Source organism: Lepisosteus oculatus, chromosome 24, assembly GCF_040954835.1.
Source record: "Lepisosteus oculatus isolate fLepOcu1 chromosome 24, fLepOcu1.hap2, whole genome shotgun sequence".
Classification (NCBI taxonomy): Eukaryota; Metazoa; Chordata; class Actinopteri; order Semionotiformes; family Lepisosteidae; genus Lepisosteus; species Lepisosteus oculatus.
The window spans coordinates 12520063-12546834 of NC_090719.1; the positions used below are offsets into that span (position 1 = coordinate 12520063).

Consider the following 26772-nt stretch of genomic DNA (forward strand, 5'->3'; position numbering starts at 1 on the left):
TGCAAGAGGAGTGAGATCTGGCTCTGCAGAAGAAAATTGATAGAGGACTAGCTCATACTCACAATCCAGCCACACACTGCCTGCCACTGAAGGCTCTTTATCTGACTGGGGATTGATAGTTTTGTGGCCCAAGAGAAGCCTTGGTATAGGGGAATCCTAACCCTTAGTGCAGTGAGGTGTACAGTGACTGAATTGGAAAGTGATAAAAAAAAGGAAAACAACGACATGTAGTTAAAGCTATCTAATTAAAGGATTTCTTACAAGGCATTAGCTGGAGCTAATTTAGAATATTGTACAGAAGTCTGCTTATTGCATTACAAATACGATATTCTGCTCTGCAACCTGTCAACTGCCAAGCAATCATATTACATTCCTGGGTCCAAAGGAATGTCCTTCGCTGTCAAGCTGAAAGAACGAATCCGTTTTAATCTTAAAGAAAGCTACAGTACAGGGGAATCGGATTCATGCATTCAAAGTCCTTAAAAGAACAGGCAGAGGAAATCCAGTGGACTTCTTCAAAATCAACAAGGAAACGAGAATCAAAGGACGCAAATGGAAACTAAGCACAAGAGCATTTAAAGCTAAGAAAGAGGTGCTACGTCACACAAGGGGCTGAGGGCAAACCAACAGTCTGGCTGCTTTCAAGAAACAGCTGGTTTCGTGATTTAGCTTTTTTTTGTCTAAATGGACACAACCGCCCAGAAGGGCTCCCTCTCATTTGGAACCCAGCCCACTGTATGTTCTTCAGGTTCTGAGCAAGGAGAAAGGCAAGGGTGATCACTTACCGGACTGGGGGTGGCAGTCACTGGAATGATTGTTGCACTGGCAAGGTCGGCATCCCGTGGTGCTGAATGAAAAATATCCAGGCTTGCACTCATCACACTTGGGGCCATACACTCCCGTTTTACAAGTACAAATCCCAGAGCTGTAAGACACAGAGGCGAGGAGGACATGAGGACGTATTCCTTTGCAACTCCCACGAGGCAGACGTTTTTAAAAAAAAAACAGCGTAATCAGAATGGTAACATGAAACCTTGGAATGGGTACGAAATAGTCCTTCCGGAAAATAATAAAAGGCCCATTTTCAAGAAAAACCAGCCTTTAGGGTTGAAATGTTTTCAGCTAAATTGGAAATACAATTTTATTTGCAGCCACCAAAAACTTGATTACATGGGATGTAAGTTCTAACCAAGTAGGAATGCAATTTTATGCGTTAATCTATTTTTATGGTGTGCATATTGAGCTGCACCAAATAACACAAAGAGACTTGGAGCTGACTTGGCATAAAATCCCCTTGAAACTTGCAAAACTACAGCACAGCGCTAAAGTGAAAAGTGTAAGATACACCTGGAAAGTGAAATGAACTTGATTCAAGTCCAGAGTTAAGTCAGCCAGGACACCAGGGTGAACAACACTGGAAGTGTAACAGTAGTGGAGAAATTTAGCAAAGGCACTTCATTTCCATCCATCTGCTATACACTTCAGATCCCAGCTGCATTTCCACAGATCGGTTTTGCTTGAGTAATTAGCAAGTGAAATACAAACATAACAAGGAACAACAGAACAGGATCACGCAGAACAAATCTGGTGGGATGTGAACTGTGCAAGAGATCAAAGATCATTATGAACAAAGTAAAATTCCCAAGACATTTTATCCTGGTGAGCGCTATATCATACACATTTCAGAATCAGCACTACCCACTTCACTACTAAAATAATAATAATATCCTGTGTTTTTGTTTGTTCCAACATGTTTTCAGAATTACATTTTTAGTGATTAATATAAGGATATCCGGAGAATATAAGGAACAGTTATCGTATATACAGTATATATTCATCTTATATATACAAAATGGAGGCTTGAAGATTGAGTCAATAAAGAACAGAAGGAAGAAGGAGAATGGCCCGCTGTTTTTCAAGTAATGTTCTTGTTCTTTCAGGCATTATTCTCATGTAGACACGTCAATAAAGTCAAGCAAACAGACAAAACAAATACCCCAGGTATGTTTCAATCTTGCCTTCCAATCCCCCAAGCTGGGAAGCAGATTCTTATACAGTACATGAATCAAACCAGTTTACTGCCAAAACAAATGCACTAAGCATTACCCTGGCTGGTGATCAAGCAGTTTTAAGTCTGGAATCATTTTGGGAATATAATGTGCAGCGATAAACATGCTTTATAACAGATTCATTCTTTAATCATTTATTCATTAATCACTGTAGTTCACAGCATAGTTTCCTCCATGTAATATTGTACCTTCTAGGCACATTTTGTAAATCTGTGGAGGTGAGAACAGAAAGAACGTGTTTTATTTGGGGCCAAGGGAAGTTGTGCTGGACATTTACAGTACAACATTGGCTCACAATGACGATACAGTAACCCTGGGATTCATCCAGCTGTATTTTGAAACCTAGCCATTTGTAATGATTATCCCATGTCAGGAAAACAGAATGTTAGAACTGGGACCTATAACAGGGATCTCCTGAGAAGAGAATATTTTCCAGTACTGCACATCAGACATAAAATGTAGATTTTCCCCGACTGCCTAAGCTGATTTAGAAGATATAAATCCACCAATTCACACATCTCGTCGCCAATCCTTGCCTGCCCTCGTGTGTAAAGTACAGTCTCTTTGTACCAGACAGTAAATCAGCAGTAAAAGCTCCTGTTTCATGCGTGTTTCAAAGCAGGCTGAGCCTTTCATTTTTTAATGGCCAAGTTTCACAAAAAAAAAAGCTTTTTCATCTTAAGTGTATAGGAGATGGTCTAAACCACAAACGGAATCGAGAACATCTGGTTCCACTAACGTGCTTTCTGAATGAATTTGACATTTGTTCTGCGAGTGGAGGTTTTTTTGTATTTCAACCACATTGATACAGGCTCAGGAGCAGAAAGCAATAACAATGGTTAGTGTGTGTGTCTATAATGGGCAAAAACATCAATTAAATATTTACCAGAGCTGAGTGGAACCTTCTGCGCTATTTTATAATTTTGCCTGTTGCATATACTGTAGACTGCATTCTCTCAATTCACACTACAAACCAGAAGGATACCGACTGTAAGATACTGTATGTATGTCTAAAAGTACTGTCATGAAAAGAGCACTCATCAAGCTAGTTGTCCTATCCAGACGCTGTCTTTACTGTGAAAACAGTGAAATAATGAGACTCTGGACATGTGCAAATGAGACAGTGGGAAACATTTCCCCATGGACAATTAGAGTATAACAAACACAGAGGACCACTTCGGCTCAGCAAGACCACTTTTTGCATCTCTGCTGGTTTGGACACAGCTGCTTGAAGCTGTTCAGTATCAACCATGAAAACATGGCTCATCACGTGTACTAAATTGTGTTCACCCACAGTGAGGTTTGAAAATGGCAGCCTTCCTTCAGAGGCGAAAAGGTGAAGTGACAGAATAGGTCTCTCCTTGTATATAGGAGGTGCTTTAACAGAAGAAGGGTTTAAACAGTCATCTTCAGCAGCACTGTTTTGACAAATTAGCGTGATTTGTATTGCAGTTTAAATGATCATCTGTGGCTATATGGTGTAATTATTTAGTTTACAGACTGCTCATTTGCAAAACTGAAGGGGTGATCACACAGAGCCGTAATCCTCCTCACTGTAATGACAGACGTTGCCTCTGAATGAGGAGGTCTCTCAAGGACATTTTGCTCTGCATTAAAAAGCAGGAAAAGCATTACATTTCAAAGCATTCCTCACTAAAAGGTCCTCTGAAGATGAGTCTTTCATAGGATAAGCACACATAAGGAAAATGACATGCATCTACTATAGCACTGCTAACTTTTCTCTTTCTGGCTTGTCAGGCAGTGCCTGCAGCTCTTCATGAGACTTTTACATAACATAGGTGCTAACGTATTTTCCAGCACTGGAAACACGGAGTGAGTCTGCCAAGGTTGTTATACAGAGAACAGTACAGTGGTGTGTTGCCTATTCCCAAAGATCTGTCATTGTGGCACATGGGATGTTTTCTCGGAGGATGTGATCTCCTGAGGGTTCCTCATTCACTCCATGTTCCTCACCTCACCACTGTTACTCAAGGTCTACACAAGATGCTCGCCACCCATAACCTCTCTATAGCGCTGGGGATTAAGGACATCTCGTGCAGCCTAGCTGGAATATTTACTTGAATTTATGTGTTTTAGATTACTCTTCTGTATTTGGACAATGCCCATATGGGCCGGTCTTTGTCAACCAATTTGAGATGGAGCTCTAAACAAACTGACAATCTGCCAAAAAAAAAAAACACTCTCCTGTACTGAATGTGGTTACCAGCTAGTGGAAAGGGAACAGGGGCAATAAAGTTCACTAATCTGAAGAAGGCAGCAAACCCGAAAGGAAAGCCGACGCTGAGTGTTTGTGAGTTACAGGCCCTCCACTGCGAATCAGTTGACTTTCAACATGATGCTGGACACGCTCCTGGAAACAGTAGATCAGTCTTTGCTTTTTTTTTTCCCTCTCCATAAAAAGCATGGAAAGGAAAGGAAAACCAGGCCCGGACTAATCATTCCCAGGTTCGTGCTGAAGAGCTTCTGCTGCCTCCGCTGACGGAGGAGAATGCAGTGTCCGTGTTCTTGTGTGATGCATGATCAGGCTTGCTGCTACACACTACACACCTCAGCTTTACTCTGGCTTTGCCTCAGTGTGACCATGTAGCTTTCTGATTCAACTCATCGTGTTCGTGGACCGTTTATAAAAGGTCTCTGAACTTTATTTGACAGTTTTTCATGCCCCAGACCTAAAAAAATTCAAAGTGAAATGAAAAACAAAAAATGGCAAAAACTGCAGCATGATGTATACATTGTTCATTCCTTAAAGTCGATGGAAAAACCTTGAAACATTTCAGGCGCACATTTACCAGAGCAGCAGAGCATATTTCAAGCTCGCCATCCGTTTCCGCTCCGCAGTTAAGCGAAGACATTTGTTCTGGATTAAAAGGTAAACAATTGCTTACACAGACACAGTTTAAACATTTTAATCCACTGAACATGACCGCACATTCTTAGCCTGAGCTTCGGTGGAGCAGGATGCATTCAAATCGCAATATCGAGCTTTCGTTTCAGGAAACCAAAGATAAAGAGTTTAACAGTCAGTCTGTTAAAGTAGTTAATCACCAGAGCTCTGTTATTTTAACATTTCTGCAGCTTTGTGAACAACACGCTCCCTGCTCTGTAAAATAATGACAAACTGAATGAAAGAGTATCTTGACCTTCCACCTCATATATCAGGACTGCAATCAGTGACCAAAATCTTTCTCTTGTAATGACACAGCACTCCTGGGTATAGGCAGTGCAATCTAAAGCAAAATCAGTCACTCTGTATTGCGTAGAACTCATTGAGAAAGCATGACTGTTAAAAGATTGCTTCCCTTTCCTGCTCAGAGAGTGCCTTCTTGCAGTGCCTGGCTGCTTTGTTCTGTGTCATGTCATGTCCCTATTGAAAACACAGTGCGTTCCTTTAACAGAGGCATCTGGTTCGGGTAAAGCACATTGCTGGGGAAACAAGAGCTATTGTTGCTACTCCAGCGGAACGAGAGACATGAGCCATTTGTTCAGCTGTTGCAGTTAAACAGTCCATCCATTTGGTTGCATAAGAGAAACGTTGCACTATAAAAGTTAACTGACTGGAATAAATGCCTTGTTAGCATCAGTGCTCATTTTGATTTCTCTTGATGTTAAGTAAACTGGGGGATAAGGCTTATGATTATGATCGCCACAGTGCTCTTGGCAATAAGCAAAGTTGGGAGTCATTTCATCCAAGTAGGAGTGTAGGAGTGTACGTGCGAATCAGCTCCATTCAATTATAACTGGAACTGACAGAGTTTTGTTCTGAAAATCCCCCAAAAATGTAGTAGATTATCTACACAATTCCAATGGATCTGTATATCCATATAATCTAAAGAGCTTTTCGTGCTAAGACAGTAATTAGTAACATGCCGACTTTCTTGTTCATTGGACAAATGCTAAAATTAACTGACATCCATTTTCTTTACTTCAGGCAATACCAATCTCCTTCTCTGGGACCAGGAGAAAGCGGTCTCAGAGGTACAGGACTTAAAGCAAGAGTACAGCCTTCTCCTCAGAGATGTGAACATAGTGAAAATACAAAAACAAACTAGCTACTCCAACTAGCTTTGGATGAAAGCTTGCACAATTGATGACTTCAATAAAAGACTGCACTGCAAATCATAAACACATTTCCACAGCTCCAAGAAGCCATAAAAGGAAGAAGGACAACATGGATCCATGAGGGCACGGAGAGAACTGGCAGTTGAAAAGCCATGTCCAATCTCTATAGACCTACAGCCCAGAAATCAATAATGAAGAGCTGTCTCAGCTTTATGGGGACTTATGAACCTGTTCTCATTTCGCCGCGTATGTATGATTGAGCTGGCTTACACCGGGGATCCCAGCCCGCGTGGATATAAATAAATGCGGCAGCAAAGCTGAAACAGCACATAAGCTCTCGTTATGTTCTCGGTGCGGGACCGAAACCTGCAGTTTAAAGCCTCTGCACTTGCCAAGACCCAGCAGGCCGACACAAGAGACTTCCCTGAGCTTTGCGGGCCTCGCATCTTTAACGGATCAAGATAACCGTGTTAAAAAAGGAGCACCGTGACCCAGCTGTTCCCAAACTCGCTGAATACAGTGTTATTTCCACGGGAGGTAATTTCTAGAAATCTGGCCGAAAAATGTAAAAACCCTCCAATTAATAAGCAGACAAGGAAATATACAGTACATGAGTGTTACGACCCCAAGTGTCTAGGGGTAAAGGGGTGTAACATTTAGGATAATTCTTTTGGAAGGTTCTGGTGAGGGACTAGAAAGCGTGATAGCAAAGGTGGGTGCAAAAGTGATGATTAAGTTGAATAAGTGACTGGTAAGACACGGTACCACACAGGGGTAAGGAACTAGAGTGGTGCCAAAGAAAAGAAAATAACAAACAAAATGGAGCTGGCTCCAACTGGCTCCTGGAGTTGAAAAGAAATGCTCTATTCAAAAACACCCAGAGAAGAGATAGAATTTGGTCGTGCCATTGAAACACCCTGAGAACAGGAGAATCCTTTCGTGTTTGACAACATGTTAAAAATAACACAAAATATTGATTTAGGGTGGCTTCTGTAATATTATGGTGGCAGTCACTAAGGAGTGCATTCATTTAAATAAAATACATCATAAACTCATATTTATGTCAATCAATAATATGACAGAACATAACATCAAAATTATTGCTGCATGCACAGCTCATGATCTAGTACACTGTACACCGATTTCCTATTTTGGTCTATTCTGTCAAGTTAGCGACGCTATCAAAAATGATCACTAGTGAATAACTTGGGAGATATATTGCAGTGGTTACTTCTTTATCATGGTTGCTTGTTATGTACAGTGCCTTTATATTGTATTTGAAGCCATCTGGGAAAATATTTTATGTTTCAGGAAAAAAAGAAAATTGTTTCAGGACTGAAGGCCTCAGGTTGAAGCAATTCTTTCACAGTTTTGTATTTTACAAATGCCAGAAAGGAAAGAGCAGGAGCCAACACTGACAGGATGATGGAGAACCACAGGCAGTGCTTGTTTGAGAAAAGCCAAAGTACAAAACATGGGCTGGGAGAGAGATTTATTTACCCTGCGGGGAAGCCAGGTAAGACACAAGCCTTCTCCCTCCTGCCTGGTGCTCAGTCTGACTTTCTTTCTCTTTTGACTGTGCTGACCTTGAGTTTCAGATTCGCCAAAAGTCACGTACCTTTACCTTTGCATATTCACACTGCCAAAATAGTCCAGAATGATATGCTCCGCAGAAACGGGGGAAATAGGCCAGCATCTGCTGTGTTTCATGGTTCGTGAGGACTGAAAGTAGAAGTTAACCAGGACTTTTCCTTTGTATTCTGTGCTATGGGAGAGAAGACTGGTGTAAAATCCATGGTTAACAGATATTAAAATACCAACAGGATGAATATTTCTGGCTACAGGAAACTGCTGAGAAAATAGCCACACCCCATGGAGATTGGGTTTGACTGGTTAAATGGTCACCTTGCATTGGGCATCTGTGAACACCTACTGTAGTCAAACAGAATCAATCCCACAATTTTTATTATGGGGTGTTAACCTATGCCAGAGTTACAGTACATACTGTATATAAAGGGGATTGGTTTTGCACAATCCACACTGTGCCCCAGACAACAGGCTAGCACAGACCTAATGACAACCTTGGTCCTCCCAGTCAACACCACAGTAAGACTTTACTCCGAGGAATACACTAACATTACGAGGAAGACCTCCCAAAGCAGTAGACCAAAACTAAGAAGCTACCTTGTCTAGAAATTCTGTTGTGCAGGCACTGTACTTGGGTTACCCACAGGGTCTTCCTACAGTCACACCTGGCTGTTGCCCATCATCCAGGCTGTTTGTATAATCTAATTAGCTACATGGCAGGGGTCCATGATTATATGCTGTTATTGCTCAGGCTAAGAGTTTCTGGAACGCCCATCAGTCATACTGTAGGTGAGAACACGGAGTTAACCACAACAGCCTTCTGAAGGGAGAGTGCCTCTCACTGCTTGGCCCACTTGAAATCAGCATTTAAAGATGCGGTTTTCCTCTGTTACTGCACAGTATCTCATCCGCCTCCACCGATTTTCCAGTCACGCGGGCAATAGGAGGCTGGTACTCCACTGTTTACTTACACATTCCCCCCATACTGCAAACCTGTGATACAGTAGATGCATTTCTCAGATTTGCATTCTCTGTTTAAACTCTTCTGGATAGCATTCACAAAATAACAACTGGCGTCAGTGAGCTGAAGCAGAGCGTTTAGATAACGCGAGAGAGCTTCTCCGAGCACCTTTCTGCGTCTTTTTAGGACTGAAGAGAGAAGACGACAAGGGGACGCGGCGCATGACAAAGCCAGCCCGCTGGACGATTTCACAGCCAACAGTGAAGACACAAACAGAAACGATGGGAAAGGGCATTCAGATCTGAGATCAGAGCCTCAAAGGTTTATGGCAGTCTGGAACAAACCTACACAACCTTGATGCTGAAGCCAATACCTTGGCGTCTCTCAAGAAATGGCTGGACAATTAGCTACTTAGCAGTGGAAAAAATAAAACAGACGGCCCACATGGCGACTCTAGTACCCTTATGTTCTTTTCATCTCCACTCATAGCTATCTGGTAGAATCCCTTAAAACCCACTTCGTCCTGTTGCTCTTGTCTTGCATAACTGAGACCAGCATGTATGTGATATTACAATAAAACAATTGCTAGGAACTATAGTATGTTCCCCTCATTCTCAATAGCTAGATAATTACATTTGTTCAACACAAAAAGATTAAATATTCCTAATCTTACCGCTCCAAATGGTGTTGCCATGCTGCAGTCTGGAGTGGCACAGCCCTCCCTGCTTCTCCAGTTTCATCATTCTAGCTCTGTGGTGTCCTGATTGCTTCATCTCTGTGACAGCCCAGTGACTACCATGGGGAAGTGGCGATCTGCTTTGACTATGCAAACTACTGTACAGCTGAGCACCAGCAAGGATAAATCAGGGCACGCTGGAAATAATTGCTTTGATGCCTTAAGCTTCATGCTTGTCTCCAGTGTTGCACGTCTTTCCCTTCTTTGTTTTTGACTCATTCCATGCCACAGACTTCGCTGCGAATCGGAAAGGAGCAGCTCTGGCATTGTGGGGAATTACAGCTAGCGCTGCAGATTTAAATGACGGTACTGCACCGTCCCATTCATATCTAGCACACATGTATTTAACAAAGCAGAAAGGTCAGGATTCTTGACCATGCACATTTTGAAAAGCGTGCACGACTTTTTGACGTTTTATTCTTGAAACCGAACAAAAATGTGGAGAAGGCTACTATTAAATGAATTGTTTGCTAATGACAGATTGGACTCAACATCAACTGCAATGGACGCCATTTAAAACCTGAATTTATACGTCGACCTGTGGAAAATGTTGCTGAACTATAGTAAAACAAAACTCCCATGTTTGTGCTCCAATGCAATTGAAGACATTTCTTTAACGACCTTTGTTTTATTACACAAACAAATGTGTCGGATAAAAATGGGGCACCCTGTATAATCAGGGCTGCTAGACAGTTTATATGCCCTCTAAGTCTCTTCAAGGTAATATCATGGCATGGAAACAGTGAATCTTCTTGGCCACAGTAAGACCAGTAGACCAGACGAAACACTAATATTGTCTGATTGCACTACATATGAACAAATAAGAGTTTTCGAATTAAAAAGGATGCCCATTGAGGTTGTTTGGCAATTGCAAGCTAATTGATCAAGGTTCTCAGCTATTTCTTGAAAGAAGTGAGGGTGCTGACAATCCTTTGAGAAGAGTAGTGTCTCCTGTTGTTTTTAAATGCACTTCAACATAGTTTCTACTTGTGTTCTCTGGTACAGGTTTCACTTCTGAAGAAGTCCCTCTTTGAAAAGTACCTCTCTGGCTTTCCATTAAAGAAACAAGAACAGAAAACAATGAAATGTTAATTTATCTGTTGAGTGATGCCGGAGGCCCGGGTTCGAGCCCCCAGCGGTGGGGGGCCGACCTGAGGCGTCAGCGGCGAGGGCGCATACCCACGTGAACCCGAGAGCGCTACAGTATGTTATGTTTACATTTATTTCCTATTTTGTGTCGCTTTTATCCACATTCCAACCGGATGTTAAAACCTCTGTTAGTTTTAATAAATGCAGTACAGTACAAGAACAGCGAGATTATAAAACATGAACTTCCAAAAAAGTAAAAAAAGAAACAGACTCATCTTGAACCTTTCAGCTTCCTGCAGTTTGGAATTTGTTAGAATCTCCCCACCATAAAGAGATTTATCTGGACAAATCAGGGGAAATTGTGGGTTTCTAGGGCTCATTATATTTAGAACTCTATTGTTTAGACCTTAAGAACTAAATATATTTTGATTTCCACAAGCCTTGGAAGGACTGTGTTTCCATGGCAACAGCTCAGCATGTCCTTATTAGAGCAAAAAAACAGACTTTGGCACTTTTCAACTGTGAGTGACACTTGAAAAGGAGGGTCTTCAAATTACAAGCTAATACTATATTCCTCTTAAATCTCTGTCCAAAGATTATAGTTTGACAAGAAACAAACGGACTAGACATAGCAGGCTGTAAAAAGGACCCTCCTGATAATTTGTGACTCACGGGCTTTTATATATTTGACAGGTCTGTCTGGCAAAGGTTCCTATCTCACCTGAGAGAAAGAAACAGCAGGAAGGGAATTTTTTTGTTTGAAGGAAACAATTAATAAGAGTGGGGTTTAAACTTATACACATGGTATTGTATTTAAAATGTTTAAGCTATTGTATGAAATGTTTCAAAAACATTCACTGGGGGCCTCTGTAATTACCTCTTGTGCTCAAAGTTCTGGAATAAAAAAAACATAGTTGGCAGAAAAACTGAGCCGTGTTGCTCAAAAACTGTAAACCGTTTCTGTCATTTTACAATCTTACATGTCAGGGAAGTTTTTTAGTTTGCATATTTTTAGATTAACAAAATTAAAACATGACGCTGGTTATCATCAATAAAACGTACTGTATGGCTTTCCAATGTGAATGACTCGATATGCTACATGTCCGCATCTCTGACATGGATCCAGAGTCTACACATATGATCTATCATTATTACTAGGGTTGACAAGCTCATTTGTGCGAAAAAATTGAAAGACATTACATAGCAAACCTTGGCTTATTGGCTTTTTTAAAGCAGATGTGAACTTGGCTTTAACCATGTGTTATCAAAGGTTGTTTTGAACTTTGCACGGCTACAAACAGAACCCTAAACCTTTCGCAAATGTTTTTCTTTTCTGCAGGGACACAGCAGAGCACACTGGCAATAATTGCTTTAATGCATTAAGCTCTGCGCCGATCTTTGGTGTTGTGACATTTTTCCTTCACCGAATCACTTTTCTTGCCTCATTCCCCACACGCGATGTACCAAGCTGCCTTTTGATGCATCATGCACCATCCAGGCCACATTTTACTCTCTGCTCCTGGAGACGTACGGTATCACTATCAACACATTTCATCGGTTTTTTTCCTCGTGAAAAAGGTCCCTGGTGTCAGCCTTTCCAAAAATGCATCGTAGGTATCTATGCAGTTATGCCCTCCCATAGTTATATCGCTAGGTGAGGGGTTCGGTTTTCCACAGAGGCCCGCAAACAAGCCCTGCATGTTGATTGAAATGTCAGAACACTGATAGTGATCTATCCTGGTGCTGTGAAGAATGAACGCAGCCTATACACCTCTATAATTAATTTTGGGGGAAGTCATTTATCTTAGTCTCGGTGTCTGGACAGTTCCTAAATTAGGCAGACCCTTGAAAGGCACCTACCCACTGCGTCCTCCACTACTGCGCAAGGCATGAAGGGCCAAGAGGTTATTCTCCAGCCGTTTATCAATGCTGACACCTGTGCCCCGTGTTCAAATACGAGTCGTGAAGAAGGCTAATCTGAGTGAGCAGCCTAAAAGGACAACCTGCGTTAGGGAGTTTTACAGAACACATCAATTACAGTTACAATGTAATTAAATATGGGATTACTTTTTAAACTGCTCACAATATGGGGTAAATTGCTTTTCCAGAGCTAATTTGTTACTCAGAATACAAAACTGCACACACTACATACTGATTTGCTATGACTGATTTGCTATAACTTATTTCAACTTATTTTCCTCAGGCATGTTGTCAATTTGAAAAACCCACCCCTTACACACAAGGTCTGTGAAAAATTGAACACCACCCTTCTGTCGGTAGTCACTGGGTTCTTTCACCCTGAGGGTCTTCAGAACTCAACAGTAGCCAATAATTCAGAAAACACAGAGAAGGTTGTACAGTATATCTCACTGTCCTCTCTGTGCGAGCAACACTACCAGATAATGCTGACAGAGCATCAGATGAGAACAATACCGTTGTGCTATGGAACTGCTCTGTCCTCAGGAAGATGTTAAAAATAACTTATCTTAATATAACAGAAGTGACAAAAATCTAGGTTAGAGGGTTTGCATCACAAAAGCTTCTTACATTAAAAGAACACTCATAGATCATTCACATCACTTAATCTTGTTGCTTCATTTCTTGTGTTTCACATGTTGTCTTTGTGATGATTCACTGTTTATGAGGAGATTAGGCTACTTATTTTCCAATGTGGGCACACTGCCTACTCCTTAGTAAAAGCGTTTGGTGGGCAGTCGGCCCACATTGGAAAACGTGGCCCTATTTTCCATTAATGTTATGTGATTATAGCAACACAAATTACTCTGAAAACAATCTGCACCTAGTGTGCAGAAATTAGGTCAAAGTATAATTGGTTTACATTTGAAGTTATTCACTTAGGGTTGTCATAAAGCTTCACAACCCTAGCAGAGTTTTATACAGGACAGGTGGTGAATTTTGAGGAATTGTAAACAGCAAGGAATTAACAATTAAAGACATGGAACTTTTAACTGCTATCATGGAAGAAAGGCCAACAATATGTTTTTACACTCATCTGTCTTTAACAGGCATTTCTTAATCATTTTGTTAGTGCAACTGCCTGCCTTTTTAAAGGTGATGTTAATTTTCACTACTAAACAGAACCTTTAATCATCTCCCAGTTAACTGATGATCAGCTTGGCCACAGACTTTGATCTTTGGAAAGGAAGACATGCAGGAAACCAAATTACTGAACTCGATCTACTTACATAAATCAAAACATTTTCTAAATATCATTGCTTAAATTCCTGCAGCAAAGATGCAAGTGAGGAGCCTAGTTTCACCAGTGAACTGTGCAACACTAATTCTCCTCCACAGCATGTCTCCTTGTGAGGGTTCTTGTATGTATATTAAGTTATGCATCACACATGCATCACAAAAAAATATACAGACAGCTACAACACATTGCATCACTGAAGTTCATGGATGGCCATGTGAATATAGAACCAGCTCAATGCTCTCAAATGGTGAAATCTGCCCTCTGTTCCTTTGAACAGTATCCTCTTGTGGTCTGAACTGCATTTCCTGTTGACATTTTTCAAACCAAACAACTACTGTCTTCATACCTTTAGTAAGGCACCTGAGGCAAGAGGTTTAATAGACATGTCTATTTTTAGTTTGCTTTCATCTGCCGCCTTTCCTGCAACACAGCACACTGAGAGAAAATTCCTGGCCTGCTCAGTCGCTTCTTTGCAGTATACTGTATCATGCGATTGGCACTTCCTGGACTTACGGAGCAGACCAGATGACTGGCACGTTCTCTAATGTTTCTTTAGGGAGGCAGGGAGGTGTGTAAAGCAGATCACACATTTCAAGCCCTGCCATGAAAAAAGAACACTAAGATAATAAACTACTCTTTTAAAGCAGTCATTTGTGCCTGTTGAGTGACATGTAAGGTGAGGAGTCATGTTACAGAACCATCATTTCTATACCAATGTCAGGCATCGACTACTGCAGCTCTGTACCCCATGCTGAAAGAAAGGATTGGGGCGACTACTCAAATTGTGAGTTGGCCAGATCAGCACAACATTACACGCCAAAGCGACTTCATTTTAAAATACACTGGGTTTATAAACACTTAACTGAAACCCAGATTAAGTTTACAGAATCTCTCTGGTATTAAGTACAGAGTACTATTGCAGTTCTGTCCAAATGGAGGAGTGGTGTTAATCTCCACGCTTATCTGAATTATTTAACAGAGTGCATTAGTGGGTTTTTTATCTTCATTTCTGATAAAAAAAAGCTTTAAAGCAAATTCAGTTTTGGGATTTGAACCACGAAAAGCTGGAATGGAAGGTTGAGAGTCTATCAGTGCTCTTCCCTAGAGATCAGGACAGCCTGGCTTCGAGTTAGGGAAAATCTCAGGGCATTTTTTGTCCCACTTTTTAGAAAAATCAGGAAGCAAAAGAATATGACGAAGCCTAGAGAAATCATGTCAGAATTGCATAAATAAGCACAGCATATTTGCAGGCAAAATATCTTAATATCTAAGGTATGATATACTGTTCTATTAACCTAAAATTATTCACAGCCAAAAGATGACCTACAGTACAGTACTTTTCAGGACCTACAGTACAGTACTGTACAAATCAACGTCTTACAAAATACTGTATAGTGATGATAATACTGTTTAAAAACTGCCATGAAAAGTGCTTTCAGAATCCTTAAGAGACACTGCAGTCTGGAACACAGGGCAGGATTCAAAGATGCTCCACAACCACGCTTTGAAGATTTGGGATCACTTCTCTTGATCATGGGAGATACTGCCTTCCATGACTTAACTTAATAAACGTCAGCTCCGTTACTAAGCATCACTGAAGGAATTTCAAAACTGGAAGCCAAAGGTGATGATCTGCCAAAACAGGTTTGCTTGTGCTGCGTATAATTCATAGCAAATGTACTCATGTCCCTCTTCACCTCTGAAACAGCAATCCATGTGGTGTTATAAAATAAGACCATTAGTTTTAGTTATTCCATCCATCAGTACGGAGCAGGTTTAAAAACATTTTTGCGTTTCATTTGGGGTCAAGCATTGGCAACTTTCAGAGACTCCCTGAGGCCTTTTCTACAGCTGTGGTTGAACTAAAGATCTTCCAGCTAATTACCCGCATTACTTGAACTCCTTTTTTCACATTTAATATTAAGCCCAGTTAATTCCAGTAACACCTGGATCACACACACTGCTGCGCAGAGAGCACCAAATGTCTTGCATCCAGATATGTTTCACGCATCACAAAACCTTCAGTTAAGCGTTTTTAATAAAACCCAGCATTAAGTTTAAAACAAACACTAAATGCTAAGATTTCTGGAAGCTTTTCAGATGGAGATTTGTTATAGCTATTATTAAATATTTTAAAATCAGCTTAAAGGCAATTTCTGAATCTAGAGCATTTGGTTCTGAACACACAGTTCATCACATCAGTGCCTCAGGTGCTGTTGTCAGGATTTCAGAATACAAAATGTGGGACTGATGGATTTTAAACTGGCTTGTAAAACTAGCCCATATTGTAGAGTAGTACAGGACTGACTAGAGATCACTTTTGACCTGACAGTAGTCTTGTTCACTCACCCTTAAAATTGTATCAATGCCGAGATTTAATGTTCAAGTCAAAGCGAACATTTTAGCAAAGCAGATTAAGACCCTGAGCATACTGGACTGATCAAATTCAGATTTGTTGAACTACACGGATGTACAGTATACAGTATTAATCAACACCAGATGCTGGATTCAAGCTTCTGGTCTTATCAATGGATCTAAACAGAATATGAACTGATCTAACTGGTATGCGATAGGGAGAATTTTATTTTCCACAGTGAATGACCCCAGTGACATTCTACATATTCTGTTGCTAAATTTGTATGGTTGGCTTCTGTTGAAGGAGGTGTACTCACAGTAGCTAAAACACACGAGGTGTCATATTTGAACAGGAAACTGAATTGTCATGAGCTTGAAAGCATTGCTGCACAGGATTTACCACACTGACTACAAAATAGTATGTGAATTGGCCTCTGGGAAATCCTGGTGTCAGTGTGTGAGCCCTGTGATGGACTGGAGTACCAGGATGAACTGTACCTAGCCTCTTGCCTGATGCTTGCCTGGATAGACTCTGACACTCTGTGACCCTGAACTGGATAAAGACGTCAGAAAATGGATAGATGGAGTAAGAAGAAGAAAGAGTTGGAACACAGGATTAAAATCTGTTTTAGAGGACCGGAAAGAGAAATAAATGAATGAACGATTCACTATTATTGACTAATATATTGACTATTACCTGTACACAGAGTACATGGTTCAAATTTCACAATACTGAAATATGTTTCCTTGTTCTTCTGAAAAAGTAACACTTGACGGATGTTTCTAAGATAATAAGGACTAATTGGGATAAAACACCAGCAATTTGTTTGCCCTGTGTTACTGTGCTACACCAGCCTAGGGTAATTTAGAGCCAGTCTGTGTGGAACTATGGATTTAACAGAAGACAACTTAATTTCAGTCCCAGCACAGGGACTTCACCAAAACTCATCCAACTTTAAACTAATACTTGGCTCATCACAAAGTAGGTAATGGTATTACAGCCCTTTGAGTTTTCAAAGCAGAGAGACCCTTTTTCCACAAGGAGATGTCTTGTTTCCCTGTTTTTTCAAGCACTCTGGTATACAGCTAAGACTTTTTTTAATCAAGATAATGACATAAAAAGGTAAGTCTCAGAGACAGCGAGGGACTAGATGGTTCCTTTATAGCTTGGCGAGCTTGTCCCAGAGTCCCAGTGGAAGAGCAATATGAAATTCTACTAAATTGAGAAATAAAAGTACATTTGTGAAACACTTTTCCAAAGAATCAATCTGTTCTTCTACTAAGCAGGTATATAAAAGGATGCAAAGAAACAAGTAATAGGTTTATTCCATGCTGAAAAAAAGAAGAAAGAGAACACAACGTTTCAGCCGTGGAGCCTTCTTCAGGTGACCTGAAGAAGGCTCCACGGCCGAAATGTTGTGTTTTCTTTCTTCTTTTTTTCAGCATGGAATAAACCTATTACTTGTTCCTTTGCAGCCTACGCATGCTGACGCAGCTACCCACCTGAACTATATAAAAGGATGTTTATCTGTGAAACAGCACTGTGCTTCCCCAGAACAAAACTGTGAGCATTGGCTCATTTATAACATATAAATAATCAAGGGTTTTGTGATGGGGAAAGCAAAATATTCAAAAGTATTAAGTGTTTCATGAACATTATTTTTATATAGCGCCTTTCACAACAAGGTTGCCCCATGGCACTTAACAATGCAAATAACCAATACAGAACAGAAGACCAGAAGACAACGGAGGAGAGGAACTCCTCCTTAGTAAGGAGAAAAAAAACCTCTAGGGGTCCAAGGTCAACTGGCTGCCCAACCCCTTTGGGCAGGCTAACATTATATAATTAAAAAAAAGGAAATAAATGAATGAGGGTATTAATCCATCCATCATGTCTTCTGTATGTCAATACTCCATGCAGATCTCTGTAGACCAGCAAAATCCTCCTAAACGATAGCTTTATCCATGATGTTCCCTTGTTTCCTGGTGATGGGATATTTCTCAAGGGTAAATAGGACATCCATGTTGTAAAGTATATTTAAACCTCTCTTGCAAACTCAACGACAATGACTGCAAACTGCAGGTAGTTTTTCCTTTATGTTCACTATACAGTACATCATTTTAACTCCAATTAACTTCACTACAAAATCATCCCTTACTGTCTTCCTTTTGGTGACACATACTGAAGATTACATTGCTCACTGCCCAAGGTTCCCCCAGCCCATTCATTTTAAGGTGACAGTGAAGCATACTGTAACGTACTATGAATAAAATTAACAACCAACATAAAGCAAATAACACTCACACATTTCCATCCGGGGGGGCATACTTCAATGTTAACAAAAATGATCCAGCCAGGAGTCAGGACTCAAAGCATTCAAGACAGAAGGCTTCTACTTCAATACCAGACTGTAAAAATAAGAGGACATTAATCTTGATGCTTTTTTTAAAAAGCCTTGATGCAAATCTACTGGAGTGAGTCATTTGGCCTGCTTTCATAAACTAGGCCAAGTGCTTGATACATCTTTAAGCGTTGGATGAGATTATTACACCTTCCTCTACACCAGGCTTTCTGTAAGAAGTGTTGTGTTTGTGAATGGGAAAAGATGAGAGCAACCTTCACCCACCAGTTCAAACTGTTACATAATATTATTTATACACTGAAGCTGACAGTTGCCTGCCACTGACGTGAGGAAACTGATTCAAGTCTCTATCAGCGATTCTAGGATGAACATTTCAATGGAGAAAGACATTTTAAAGCGTTAACATGAAATAAACTGGCATTTGTTGTGTAAAAACTGAAACCAATCAAGCTAAAGCGGTCAAGTTCTTGGTAGAAGTTGGGCATGCAATCTTTGTATGAAAATGGGAATTTCCTGCAATTTGTATACATATAATATAATTTTCCACCCTGTCTCAGTTACAAACACCAGCCATACACAGTTTTGTGTACACTTTTAAATAAAATTTGGACTTAACAAGAACATGAGAAAGATTACACATGAAAGCCAGCCAGCCCATCTTGCTCACTTGCTCAGCATTCTGTCCCAAGCATCTTGTCTGCCTGTCTTGTTGGAGGATGCTAGGAAATTTGCCTTTGTAAGACGGTTAATTTACTCAAGATCCCCAAGCCCTTTGTTTAAAGGCATATCTCCAGCTTTCAGTTGATTCTAGAGACTTCTTCAGCTTTACTCGTCCATCCCAATTTGCAGATACTAATTGCTGACCTAGGCTCAGAGCTACAAGCTACAAGTCAGAGATGAGGACCATATGCGCCTTCTCCCAAACTCCTGAACCACACACTATGAGATTAACTTACTGACAGCTGTAGGCTTTGGTTGATCATATTAAACAATGAAATAATTTGCAGACACCATCAAATATCAACTATTCCCCCCCTCATTCAACCACTTGATCAAGCAGTTGTCCAAGCACTAAATAAAAACTGACAGTTTGAAGGAAAACGATGGAAATGCCCTTTCATGTCTGACCAACTTTTGCTCTGCATTAACATACTGGAACCGACAATTGACGTACTTCAGGAACAAAAACCGTAACTTCTGTATCAGTTCCATGATACTGTTGCGTAACAGGCCTGTAAAGGTCCAGATTTTTCTCATTTAGGCTGTGTGGCCACAAAATGAGAGATTTTTCAGACAATCCAGGAGCTGTTCACGTCATTAAAAGAAAAAAAAGGCATAGGTCTCACATCCCATCACGCCTACTTCCATTATTCAAACGCGCGGAGCTGGATCCATTATTGATAGTGACAAACAGATGGAAAATGTGCCTGAAATGGAATGAATGCAAGGTACAGTAACCCCAGCGTGGGGCTTATTGATTTCCCCTGTCAGTACCGACAAGCTTTCTCTCAGAACAAGGCAGGCGCACAGATCTCTCTCCTCATTAATGGCAGGAAAGCCAGGCAGAATTGTGAGGATATCATCACTCTCTACGACCGAAAGCAGAGATTCCACAAGTGTCCCTGGGCAAGCAGGGTGTACTGTAGGTATGTAGGTTAGTGAATTTACAAGCTGTGGTATATCAGAGGACAAAGTACAAAGAATAAGCAATAGAGCATATGGAGAAGCACATTATACTATCAAGGTCTGACAGTGATGGACTGCATGTGTGAAGATTCTCCACATCCAGACGAGGCCATTGGGAATATGCACACTGTGTTGTCTCCTTAGACGCAGCCTGCCATAAATTTAAAAATCTGATGTGTGTTCTCAATCTCTGTGTAATAGCATTATGGATTTTTATTTGAAATGAGAGAGATCTGTGTGTCTAACAGATGCAGGAGTGCAGAACTGCACAGATCCAATATCTGTATTTCCTTTTTCTTTGTTCTGGTCACAGAAGCTAGGTCTATAGTTATGGTATGAAAGCACCTCTTTGGGAGTTAAGAAGGGAAATGGTATCTACTATAATATTGTCATCTCAAAGGAATCCACATGTATTCAATACATAGCATAACCAGGCAGGACTGGGTGGGAAATGTTGACGACTGCATATAGGCTTGAACAACAAGATTTGTCTGCCAAAAAATAGGCAAGTTGGTAGACGTATTTTGACCGCCAACCAAAGATACAATTCCCATGCAAACACTAAATCTGGAAATTTAAACATTTTCAAAGAAGTGTTTAACCATTAAAGAAAAACAGCAAGAAGAGAAGAAATACATTAAAGACGGCACAGCATAAAAGAATTGTGTTTCAATAACACAAAAATTCCAATCCAAACGGTGAGTGAATCTAGCATTTTCCATTTCTTCTCTTCCTAAACAGACAGAGCTCTTAGGGGTAGCACCTGGGCTTTTGTAATCACCGGCTTTGGCATCGCAATAGAGAGAAGAGGGCTTCTTCCAGGACTCTGCTGAGCCAGATGGGATTCTAATGATTTTTTTTTTGCAAGGAGCACCGCTGATCATAGGCCAAAAAAGCCTGGTCTTTAATTTCAGAACAGTTGCTGTAGCAACAGGAGGGACTGCAGAATGGGTCTCAGTGAATATTGTTAGGAACGTATTCTAGCTCCATAGCTGCATAAGAACAGCCACAGCTGGCTTGGAATAGCACTGGGTAGACCAAGGAGACTGAGTAAGCTGAAACAGAATCCAGATGTACCCACACTGTTGGAGGTTATGTATCTAATGATGCGGAATAAAGCAGATAAGTAAATGTCAGACTGCAAAAGGCCGAGTTTTCCATCTCTTTAGACAGTTCTGCCAACTTCTGTGCTGTGCACAGCAAATGAATTTTAATTGCCATAATATACACTGTCTATGCTGCAGATCCATAAGTGGGGTTAAAATCGGTTTTATCGGCTCCTAATTTATCTCGAAACAAAAATGATCTAGAAGGGCTAAATGACATCGCAACAAGGCGTTTAAGCCTCTGTTTGAAGGCGAGTGCTCGCCGAAATCGGTCACAACGCACTATGTTTAAGAAAAGATATGCTAAGAGAAAACAAGAATGAGGAATTAGATTTGTCCCAACCTTCATAAGTATATATAAATACACTGCATTCGTGACACAAAATAGAAAGACAATGCGTTTCAAGATATCCTGGACAGTATTCAAAAATGAGCATCATAGTGTGTTTCTCGGAACTCCGATATAAACCATTACACCCCACCCAGGGGTCTCTAGTGCAAAGTCAACACTCTGGGTCCAAGAGCACAGCTTTGCCACTGGGCCTTTTGGGTCAACGGAACACTGACCACAACCTACTTTCCCCATTGTAGAAGATGTTTTTCGTCTGAGGTTCCATTTATTCAAAACGATGAGGTAAATTTTGTTGGCGTGAAGGCAGTGTACACGCAGGAGGTGGGGTGTAGGTTTCAGCTCAGCTCACTGGACCTGGGAATGTTTACAGGAGAGCCACGGACAGTAGGAGGGAGGTAAGCGCCACAGTTTCTGGAGACCCCCGAGGCGATCTCAGCAGAGTCTGCCATCTGGAGCTCAATCAATCAATCAAGGTTTATTTATCAACGCAAGAACAGAACAGCATACAGCGGTGTTGTCGGCAATGAAATGCTTTTATCCGCGAGCTGAGAGACATAAGAGTGCAAGGACAGAAGTTTATAGGGATAAGGGTAACATTACGATACAATAAATTATACAACTGCTCTTTAAAATACAAGTAGAGATGGTGCGAAGTAGCACAAGGACAGGAGGTATTTAGCGCTGGGTGGCCTCAAGGTGGCTGGTGAGGGGACAGCACAGTCATGCCAGACAGCTCCCATTGGCCAGTGCACCCTGCAGGAAGCGCTGGGACTCACACCCCAGGGGCACACAGGGGGTTAGCCAGGCCTTTCAGCAGAAGGCAATAAAAAAAAACCGTATTCTTTGCCTCCTGACAATCAATAGCAATACTATTAATAAGCTCCATCTTGAAAAAAGGTCTTGCTGTATCAATTCCATGCCCGTTCTGTGTCCTTTCAGGGGAAACATGAAATCTACCCTAGACAAACCAAGTCATGCACATTTCAAGGATGTAGGAACTATACAGAACACTTATCACTCTTCTTTATTACTGCTCTGAGGATAACGGATATTCTTTAAACCGGTGCCTAAAAAAGACCAATTTAACGCAAACCGGCAGTCGTGCTCTGGAAAAGAACACGTCGGCCAATTGTGCAGGATCCAAGGCAATCCACAATAACAAGACTATTCATTCCTACATTACCAGAGAGTCTAATTTCTTATATATGGAGATTAGATATGGAATAACTGACAGAAGAAGGACGACCGCACTGATTGCTATTCAGCACACAGCAACTCATCTGCTCAAGAGGCATAATCTTTGGTGACTGTGTTATCAGGGGAATGTCTATCAGGTTTAATAACTCTAACAGTAATAGCCTCATCTGAACTACTTGCTTTATGCAGGCAATTTTAATTGATACTAATATAAGATCAATGAGGAAGAGTTTCCCTAGCACAAAAAAAAAACATACATTGCATACAACAATCATACAACATTGCATACAACAAATCTCACAGAGATTAGCTGTGCATCTGCTTAAAACACACTGAGATTCTTCACTAACCATATGGGAAATCCACACAAATAACAGAAAAAAACAGGTCTCTGTGTGTCTGTGAAAGCAGGTCTGTCAGAGGATTACCAACAGCAGCTTCGAATTCACGGCTACATGTTAAAATGCACAGTGCCGCCCGGACAGATGGTGAAACCGAGCATGAATTTGGAGCTTTTGAGATAAGGGGGTGAGAAATAGATCAAAACAGTGGGTGTGTGGCTACCAGCTGATCTTGTGTTAATGAACCCAGACCTCACGTTCTGGTGGGGCTTGGGAAGAGGAGATTAGGAGGAACTGTCCAGGTCCAAAATTGGTTAGAGAGCCAACATGGATATCCCTCCAGAAATCACCAAGCCAGAGGAAAATGGCATAATTATGACAAGATGAACAAGTGTTGCTGTCAATGTTGGCTGAACCCTGTACAGCTATCCGACAAATAAATATTAAAAACATATTCCTCGTCTCTTTAAGAAAAGTATTTAGATGTAGCTGTTTAATATGGCTTTAATTTCACATCCTAGCTTGCATGTTGTTTGCTGACAATACAAAGCACTCTGCTGTGATCAGAATTAGCATTGCTCTGAGTAGCACCCTGCTGTTTAGCATAGGGGGAGCACAGGGTCTGTGATCTCTATGGAAATGGTGTTTTGTGGAGTTACAGTCTCTTTGGTTGGGTTTTTAATATTGAACATGCCTTTTATTTCTCCCCATACAAAGGCCTGCATATAAACACACCGAGCAGCATCGCAGGCTGAACAACAGGATTAATTTCTGGCACTGAAAAAAGAATCATTGTCCTGCAAAGACCTTGTCACCACCGATTGATCTGAAAATTAATAGAGGAGAACAGAACGCTACTTGACAAACTGAAAAATTAAACAGATGATTAAGTAAAACACTGCAGAAGATTAATTATTCTTTTCTGTTTTAATCCAGGAGGAATTTAGTTTTTTGCCCACATGAATTCTTAAGAAGTCAGGAATTGTTTTGTTGATTGTTTGCTTGTTTTGTTCTCTCAGTTGACCAGTCTCGTGCTTATTGGCACTTTATCAGTGAATATAATTAATTTAATTTCTAAATGTCACTCGAATTTTTGACTTAGGAAGGCTATTGAGCCTGAGAAAATGAGGCTCAACTCGGGCAGTCTCTGGACAGCACCCCACACTTGGTGTTGTAGCTCACTGACACTTTTTGTTCACTGGCAATTCCATTTTCTTTTCATTTGTGTCTTTTACAACACTACAGCTAGAACATTTGCACTGTTATGGGAGAAATGTAGGCAGCAGATTCATTTCTACAGAAATGTGCAACATTTTGCCATCTGTTTTTTCTTATCCCACTGTGAAACCCCCAACAGGAATGGAAGGGCTTCGGTTGATGCACAGATAGTTCTCTCTCTGCGATTCCAAAGCTGTACAGAGCTGAGAACACGCTGGCTGACATTGACCTCTACCAGCTCTGGTGTTTTCAGTCCACTGTGTGACAGCACCTGAGAGTTCCCGGTCACAGGGAATACAGGACCTACAGGATCAAGCCTTTACTTGTGAAACTGCTAAGGATACCGGATACCTGCACCCTGCACGTAGAGCAATTCTACCAATTAAAGGAAAACGTGCACCAAAGTAATTGATACCAAGCACAAATAAGGCCAACTTATACTTTTAGCTTATAAAGCTGTTTAACCTTGTTCATTTAATGGTTTCATCCGAAAATTAATTGCTTTGAAAAGCACACTTTCAGTTTTTCTGTCTCTCCAAAACCGGGTTTTCCTCTCTCTTCTGAAGACAGTTCAGAGCTCAGCCTCCCCCCACCTCCCTTTTTTTTTATATGACGCAGCCCTGTTGATATATTTAGCATCAGGTCCGACTCGGGGACTTTAACCTTGTGCTGGAACTTTAAAAAAAGAAAACAAAAGCAGCAAACACTCTCCCCTATGGCCATCAATTTAAAATCAGGTTTGTGGACTATTTACTCCGTTTCTGGCAAGCTGACTGCCCAGTGTCCTCGGAAAAAAAACGATAGAAAGAAATACTTCCTTTTTAATAGGCCCTTCACAGTTTCGTCCAAGCACTTGAAAGATCAGCGCTGATTTGATGCCGATGAAGTACACTTCCCCATGAAGAATGGAACTGTGACACTAAGAAAGTCGGTCCAGTCAGCATGCTGACAAGCTCTTATCTTACTTATTAAGTTTCCTTATCTAACTATAGAATCATGCAACGCGCGGGCGTGACACAGCACTACAGCAGAAAACAAAACACAACTGGTGACTCCATCCTTCACTGGTTTGTACATTTCCTTTTCAATCCCGGCGGCGTTTTCCTTTTTTCTCTCTTCTCCTCATTTGCCCTGAGGCGAAATGCAACCGCCTGGCACCTGCTGACATCCCGTGCATCCTATTTGAATAATAAAGCACCTTAATCCTATTTCACGCTGACATCCATAAAATATTAATGTGGTTTCCAGACTACAGAGCCCCACCAACAAGCACTTTGCCAGATAAGAGTAACCCATATCTAGGCTGGTATGCTGTCGTTTTTTTAATTGCCACAGGAACCTTTATTGCAAATCCTCCACTAAAAGAGATTAAAAATGACAACCAGTGAAGCTATAAGCAATGAAGTCATAAATCAAAGATACCTTTTTTCTTCAGAATTTTATACTGTGTTATAACAATTCAGGAAAAACATTTTGGCTTTTTTACGGCAGACGATTCCGTATTTCATAAACTGAAGTTTCGCAACCACGGTTATATTTTGGCACCCACTGGCTTTGCTATGGCTAGTGTAATGTAATCACTGATCCCTTCTTACACTGGAGGTAGATGATCCACTGTGTAGGTAGTGTGGTATGAAAAGACTGTTCCACCTACTGTAAATGATTTCAAACTCAGCAAAATAAAAATGAAAGGTCCTCACACTTTGTTTAGTATCATAAAGAAGGGAAAATTCCAGTCTTGGTTCTCCCCCTGTGTTACCATCTCAATATGTAAGAACTCTTCCTCTGCAGATTGAAGAGGCTGGTGATACCACACCCTGATATCCCCAGTAGAAACCGACCTGCCCTTCACTTTTACAGAGGAGAAAGGTGCTAATCTTCTCCGTATCGTTCCAGTTCTAGTAATGTGCTGCCGAAGCACAGTACGGTATACCTCTTATAAATAAAACTTTACGTGTAATGTTTAAATAGTGTACCAGGTTCCCCTTGAAATATTATTTATGGCCCTTTCCACAAGAAACTAGTTTTTCCATCACATTCAGGAGTCTGTTCTGCTAAGTTTGCATGAGGCATCCATTCATCAATTCTCTACCACCGCCTTATAGAAATACAGGGCCGCAGGGAAGCCAGAGCCTATCCCAACAAGCAACAGGCACAAGGCAGGGTACACCCTGGATGGGATGCCAGTCTATCACAGGGTACACACAGACACAAACACGCACTCAATCACACCAGGGCTACTTTTCCCAGAAGTCAAGCTTTAAGTACAGTATAATAAGGAAAGACACTGTCTGTTAAAACATAATTAGGAGTAAAGCTCTGTTGTTTATTTGAGCTACAGTATTTGCTCAAATATAAACAAACCTAATCAGTGACTGCAGCCAAACACATGATATTGTATCTTTCCTTGCTCTA

General features: G+C 40.9%; 1 protein-coding gene across 2 annotated transcripts in view; it reads right to left on the bottom strand.

Moving 5' to 3' along the window:
• LOC102687387 (multiple epidermal growth factor-like domains protein 9) overlaps positions 1 to 26772 on the bottom strand; it is a 192020-nt gene that overhangs the window by 73204 nt on the left and 92044 nt on the right. For both annotated transcript variants that reach the window (XM_069183209.1, XM_069183208.1), the window contains exon 3: positions 786 to 925. In XM_069183209.1, the coding sequence (XP_069039310.1) occupies positions 786 to 925 (140 nt within the window). The remainder of the gene's footprint in view (positions 1 to 785; positions 926 to 26772) is intronic.